General features: G+C 69.4%; 2 protein-coding genes across 2 annotated transcripts; both read left to right on the forward strand.

Moving 5' to 3' along the window:
* The first annotated feature begins 331 nt into the window (after nt 1–331).
* Nucleotides 332–1,006, forward strand: SDHAF2 (succinate dehydrogenase complex assembly factor 2). The gene is made up of 3 exons (XM_065755784.1): nt 332–530; nt 614–723; nt 818–1,006. Exons 1-3 carry the CDS (start codon nt 361–363, stop codon nt 946–948), a joined length of 411 nt encoding a protein of 136 aa, XP_065611856.1. The 5' UTR covers nt 332–360; the 3' UTR covers nt 949–1,006.
* A 3,143-nt stretch (nt 1,007–4,149) lies between these two features.
* Nucleotides 4,150–5,023, forward strand: LRRC10B (leucine rich repeat containing 10B). Its single transcript, XM_065729096.1, has one exon. The coding sequence runs from the start codon at nt 4,194–4,196 to the stop codon at nt 5,004–5,006; it is 813 nt and encodes a 270-aa protein (XP_065585168.1). The 5' UTR covers nt 4,150–4,193; the 3' UTR covers nt 5,007–5,023.
* The last annotated feature ends 1,205 nt before the right edge of the window (nt 5,024–6,228 follow it).

The following is a 6,228-nucleotide window of genomic DNA, read 5'->3' on the forward strand; positions in this document are numbered from 1 at the left end:
ATGAGGGGTCTGGGAGAGTCCCATGAGGAGTGTTGGGAGAGTTGGGGACAGTAAGGCCATGTGGGTGGCAAGGTCTGGGAGTGGAATGTGAAGCTGAGTGTGGATTTAAGGGGCCACGAGAGGATGGAGCCATGTGTGGGTGGAAGGGATTGGAGCACGAAGGGGAATTGGGGGTAGCGTGTGGGGTCAGGGGGTCAGTAGGGCCTGGGAGGAGGCTTGAGCTGGGGAATGGGGGGCTGTACGTGGAATTGAGGGGTTGTGGGGCTCTGCTGGGCTCTTCTCATCCTGTTCCCATCTCCTTGACAGCTGTGCTCGCTGGCCTGCTGCACCCTGTGCCGCCCAGTGCTGGCACCGCTGTGCATGCCACGTGGCTACTGTGGGGCCTCACTGGGCGACTCAGGGAAGGACGTGCTGGAGATCCCACTGCCACCCTGGAAGGAGCGTCCCGATGAACCACTGCCCACCAAGAGAGCGCGTCTGCTGTACGAGAGCAGGAAGAGGGGCATGCTTGAAAACTGCATCCTGCTCAGGTGGGACTTCACACAGCTCAGGAAGGAGCTTTTTCCCGGGCTGGAGGTTGAGCTCTGCTTTACCCCCATGCGTTTTCCTGCAGCCTTTTTGCCAAGGAGAACTTGAACCGCATGGATGAGCGGCAGCTGAACCTCTATGACCGACTCATCAACGAGCCCAGCAATGACTGGGACATCTACTACTGGGCCACAGGTATGTGTGTGCTGCACCAGGCCGTGGTTCGTGTGGGTGACTTGGGGCAGTGCGGAGCTGCTCTCCTATGCTCTGCCTCTTATTTGTACTGCAGAAGCCAAGCCCACGCCAGCTGTGTTTGACAATGAGGTGATGGCCATGCTGAAGGAGCTTGCTAAGAACAAGAAGAAGGAGCAGAGGCTGCGGCAGCCAGACCTGGAGTACCTCTTTGAGTCCACAAACTGACAGCTCCTCCTTCAGACTCTGAGGGCATGACAAATAAAGCTGTGGCTGCTAGCTCCTGGTACAAGTGTCCTGTTGTCCCTTAGCCAGCCCTGCGTCACCACACTGATCACCTGAAGACAGAGTCACCATTTCTGCAGGGACGTTCCATGGCCTCCGCTGCCTCCAGGTACTCAGACACCGCGGGTCTCCCCACAGCTTGCCATTCTCCCTCCCTTTTGTCTGTCCCCAGGCCAAGCTGTGCTCCCTGCCCCACTGCTCACCTGCAATGGGGCTGGGCATCACCTTAGCAGGGACCTCGTGGGTTTCTGTGCCACGATCCACTCACAGCAGGGGTATGGGGCACTTGTGCAGTGACCAGTCAGGGGGTGCATGGCCCTTGTTTAGGTGCTGAGCGGGCCGGGGGCGTGGCCTTAGAGCGGGCCGGGGGCGTGGCCTTAGAGCGGGCCGGGGGCGTGGCCTTAGAGCGGGCCGGGGGCGTGGCCTTAGAGCGGGCCGGGGGCGTGGCCTTAGAGCGGGCCGGGGGCGTGGCCTTAGAGCGGGCCGGGGGCGTGGCCTTAGAGCGGGCCGGGGGCGTGGCCTTAGAGCGGGCCGGGGGCGTGGCCTTAGAGCGGGCCGGGGGCGTGGCCTTAGAGCGGGCCGGGGGCGTGGCCTTAGAGCGGGCCGGGGGCGTGGCCTTAGAGCGGGCCGGGGGCGTGGCCTTAGAGCGGGCCGGGGGCGTGGCCTTAGAGCGGGCCGGGGGCGTGGCCTTAGAGCGGGCCGGGGGCGTGGCCTTAGAGCGGGCCGGGGGCGTGGCCTTAGAGCGGGCCGGGGGCGTGGCCTTAGAGCGGGCCGGGGGCGTGGCCTTAGAGCGGGCCGGGGGCGTGGCCTTAGAGCGGGCCGGGGGCGTGGCCTTAGAGCGGGCCGGGGGCGTGGCCTTAGAGCGGGCCGGGGGCGTGGCCTTAGAGCGGGCCGGGGGCGTGGCCTTAGAGCGGGCCGGGGGCGTGGCCTTAGAGCGGGCCGGGGGCGTGGCCTTAGAGCGGGCCGGGGGCGTGGCCTTAGAGCGGGCCGGGGGCGTGGCCTTAGAGCGGGCCGGGGGCGTGGCCTTAGAGCGGGCCGGGGGCGTGGCCTTAGAGCGGGCCGGGGGCGTGGCCTTAGAGCGGGCCGGGGGCGTGGCCTTAGAGCGGGCCGGGGGCGTGGCCTTAGAGCGGGCCGGGGGCGTGGCCTTAGAGCGGGCCGGGGGCGTGGCCTTAGAGCGGGCCGGGGGCGTGGCCTTAGAGCGGGCCGGGGGCGTGGCCTTAGAGCGGGCCGGGGGCGTGGCCTTAGAGCGGGCCGGGGGCGTGGCCTTAGAGCGGGCCGGGGGCGTGGCCTTAGAGCGGGCCGGGGGCGTGGCCTTAGAGCGGGCCGGGGGCGTGGCCTTAGAGCGGGCCGGGGGCGTGGCCTTAGAGCGGGCCGGGGGCGTGGCCTTAGAGCGGGCCGGGGGCGTGGCCTTAGAGCGGGCCGGGGGCGTGGCCTTAGAGCGGGCCGGGGGCGTGGCCTTAGAGCGGGCCGGGGGCGTGGCCTTAGAGCGGGCCGGGGGCGTGGCCTTAGAGCGGGCCGGGGGCGTGGCCTTAGAGCGGGCCGGGGGCGTGGCCTTAGAGCGGGCCGGGGGCGTGGCCTTAGAGCGGGCCGGGGGCGTGGCCTTAGAGCGGGCCGGGGGCGTGGCCTTAGAGCGGGCCGGGGGCGTGGCCTTAGAGCGGGCCGGGGGCGTGGCCTTAGAGCGGGCCGGGGGCGTGGCCTTAGAGCGGGCCGGGGGCGTGGCCTTAGAGCGGGCCGGGGGCGTGGCCTTAGAGCGGGCCGGGGGCGTGGCCTTAGAGCGGGCCGGGGGCGTGGCCTTAGAGCGGGCCGGGGGCGTGGCCTTAGAGCGGGCCGGGGGCGTGGCCTTAGAGCGGGCCGGGGGCGTGGCCTTAGAGCGGGCCGGGGGCGTGGCCTTAGAGCGGGCCGGGGGCGTGGCCTTAGAGCGGGCCGGGGGCGTGGCCTTAGAGCGGGCCGGGGGCGTGGCCTTAGAGCGGGCCGGGGGCGTGGCCTTAGAGCGGGCCGGGGGCGTGGCCTTAGAGCGGGCCGGGGGCGTGGCCTTAGAGCGGGCCGGGGGCGTGGCCTTAGAGCGGGCCGGGGGCGTGGCCTTAGAGCGGGCCGGGGGCGTGGCCTTAGAGCGGGCCGGGGGCGTGGCCTTAGAGCGGGCCGGGGGCGTGGCCTTAGAGCGGGCCGGGGGCGTGGCCTTAGAGCGGGCCGGGGGCGTGGCCTTAGAGCGGGCCGGGGGCGTGGCCTTAGAGCGGGCCGGGGGCGTGGCCTTAGAGCGGGCCGGGGGCGTGGCCTTAGAGCGGGCCGGGGGCGTGGCCTTAGAGCGGGCCGGGGGCGTGGCCTTAGAGCGGGCCGGGGGCGTGGCCTTAGAGCGGGCCGGGGGCGTGGCCTTAGAGCGGGCCGGGGGCGTGGCCTTAGAGCGGGCCGGGGGCGTGGCCTTAGAGCGGGCCGGGGGCGTGGCCTTAGAGCGGGCCGGGGGCGTGGCCTTAGAGCGGGGGCGTGGCCTTAGAGCGGGGGCGTGGCCTTAGAGCGGGGGCGTGGCCTTAGAGCGGGGGCGTGGCCTTAGAGCGGGGGCGTGGCCTTAGAGCGGGGGCGTGGCCTTAGAGCGGGGGCGTGGCCTTAGAGCGGGGGCGTGGCCTTAGAGCGGGGGCGTGGCCTTAGAGCGGGGGCGTGGCCTTAGAGCGGGGGCGTGGCCTTAGAGCGGGGGCGTGGCCTTAGAGCGGGGGCGTGGCCTTAGAGCGGGGGCGTGGCCTTAGAGCGGGGGCGTGGCCTTAGAGCGGGGGCGTGGCCTTAGAGCGGGGGCGTGGCCTTAGAGCGGGGGCGTGGCCTTAGAGCGGGGGCGTGGCCTTAGAGCGGGGGCGTGGCCTTAGAGCGGGGGCGTGGCCTTAGAGCGGGGGCGTGGCCTTAGAGCGGGGGCGTGGCCTTAGAGCGGGGGCGTGGCCTTAGAGCGGGGGCGTGGCCTTAGAGCGGGGGCGTGGCCTTAGAGCGGGGGCGTGGCCTTAGAGCGGGGGCGTGGCCTTAGAGCGGGGGCGTGGCCTTAGAGCGGGGGCGTGGCCTTAGAGCGGGGGCGTGGCCTTAGAGCGGGGGCGTGGCCTTAGAGCGGGGGCGTGGCCTTAGAGCGGGGGCGTGGCCTTAGCTTCCCCCCCCCCCCCCCCCCCCCCCGCCTCTATGCTGCGTTGCTGGGGCGACGGCGTCCTCAGTCGGAGGCGATGGGCAGCGGCGGTTCGACGTGTCAGATATCGGCCGAGGGCCCCGCGGGCGTGGAGCAGCGGCTGGAGGCGCTGCGCGGGCGGCTGCCCCCGGTGCTGTGGTCTCAGCGTGGGCTGCGCAAGCTGTACCTGAGCGGTGCGGGGCTGCGTGACGTGCCGGCCGAGCTGGCGGCCCTGCGGCACCTCCGCACGCTGGCGCTGGACGGCAACGAGCTGCTGGAGGTGCCCGAGGCCCTGTGCCACTTGCCGTGCCTGGCGTACCTCTACCTGGGCCGCAACGGGCTGCAGGGGCTGCCTCCCTCCTTCAGCCGCCTGCAGAGCCTGCGCTGCCTCTGGCTGGAGGGCAACTTCATGGGCCACTTTCCCCGCGTCCTGCTGGGCCTGCCGGGCCTGCGCAGCCTGCAGCTGGGAGACAACCGCCTGGCACGGCTGCCCTCTGCCCTGCCCCGCATGGCCGCCCTGCAGGGCCTCTGGCTCTACGGCAACCGTTTCCAGCACTTCCCCCCGGTGCTGCTCCGCGTGGCCCAGCTCCGCGTCCTTGACCTCGATCGCAACCGCATCGCCCGCTTCCCCGACCTGCGCAGCCTGGCCGGCCTGTGCCTGCTCTCCTACGACCACAACCCCGTGCGGCAGCCGCCCTGCGTGGCGGACACTGTGCGGCTGGTGGGCAACGGGGCCCTGGAGTACATGGAGGCGCGGGAGGAACGGCTGCGGGATCAACAGCACCGAGAGCACCTCGAGGAAGAGGAGGAAGAAGGTGCTGGGAGGTCCCCCCAGGATGACGGATCCCCGCTGCTGGAGGATGCGCCGTGAGGGGCTGTGGAGCCACCAAGGACAAACCTGAGGAGCACGGAGTGCCTTAGAGCAATCCCACATAGGCTTGGTTGTTGGGTGGAGGAAGCATCGCTCCGCTCCGACCATGCAGCCCCTCTGCCTTGAGGGCAGGCAGCATGGCTCGGGGGGCTCCCTACAGCGCTGCCTCTGCGGATGCCCTCTGCTCCTGGCTCTCCTCGGCTGAGGAGGGAGAAAGAGGCACTGGCTGCCTATTTGCCCATTGAGTTTTGGAATGGAAACACAATGCTCTTCTGTGCCCTGAGTTCCCGTTCTTCCAGATTTGGGAAGAAGGCAATGGAAGACCTCAGCTCGTGCTTTCTCCACGCACAGGAGCCCCGTGCCATGCCCTAAAGGAAGCACCGCGGCCGCTGGCGTCGTTTGGCAATATGGAGCACAAGTCTGGTGCGAGGAAGGCAGTGGGGTCAGTTCTCAGGGCGGTGAGTGCAGTGTGCAGCCGGATTCTGACTTGTATGTCTGGATGCAGTCCCAACCCCAAGCTCAATCTTGGGCTCACCGACTGCACATCCACTGCTAATTGCAGGGGGTTGGGGTTGGAGGCCGGCAGCCAGCCCGCATGCCTGCCACATCCTTTTTCCTTTGCAGCTATTTCCAGGGCTGGGAGGAAGCAGCGGGATTCCTGTGAACGCTGGCACGAGCTTCAGCATACTGCCACAACAGGGGTTGATGAAACCCACTGTGGGGCGTCAGTCACCCTTTTGGGGTCTGAGTGGCAGGGCACAGGGGGTGGGTGGCCCTGTGCCTACAGCTCGTGGCGCTGACGCCTGCAGTCTAGTCCCTGCCTTTCCAACTCCCTTTTTCCCTCTGCGCTCTGATTCCCCGTCCCTCTGAACTTGGGGATTTGTGCTGGGGCAGGGCTGGGATCCAGGACCCGCTGCGTGCATCGGAAGCGTTCTGGGTGCCAGCCACCATTGCAGTGCATCATCCATACGTCTGTCTCTATATATATCCCTCTCTCCGCCTGCTCACGGATCCCTGTGTGTGTTTTGCAGCTGGGAACGTGCTGCTATTTCCATCTGCTCCCGCTGACCACGGGCGCTGGGGATCGCTGTGGCGATGCCACAGGAACCCGGGCTCTGCCATAACCCTGCTGCTATCGAGGGCTCTGCACTGCCAAAAGCTTGAGCTGTGGCTCGGCGGGATGCAGCCCTAAGCCACTGGCGCCGGGGAAGTGCTTTGTCCC

This window comes from Cyrtonyx montezumae, unplaced genomic scaffold (genome assembly GCF_038088225.1).
Source record: "Cyrtonyx montezumae isolate F1298 unplaced genomic scaffold, pur_monq_1.0 scaffold_10, whole genome shotgun sequence".
NCBI lineage: Eukaryota > Metazoa > Chordata > Aves > Galliformes > Odontophoridae > Cyrtonyx > Cyrtonyx montezumae.

What these genes read in the sequence shown, in the direction of transcription:
- SDHAF2 (XM_065755784.1), top strand. Translation starts at nt 361, where the DNA reads ATGCCACGTGGCTACTGTGGGGCCTCACTGGGCGACTCAGGGAAGGAC. An exon ending in GAAAACTGCATCCTGCTCAG is followed by an intron (nt 531 to 613) that starts GTGGGACTTCAC and finishes GTTTTCCTGCAG; the next exon opens with CCTTTTTGCCAAGGAGAACT. An exon ending in CATCTACTACTGGGCCACAG is followed by an intron (nt 724 to 817) that starts GTATGTGTGTGC and finishes TTTGTACTGCAG; the next exon opens with AAGCCAAGCCCACGCCAGCT.
- LRRC10B (XM_065729096.1), top strand. Translation starts at nt 4,194, where the DNA reads ATGGGCAGCGGCGGTTCGACGTGTCAGATATCGGCCGAGGGCCCCGCG.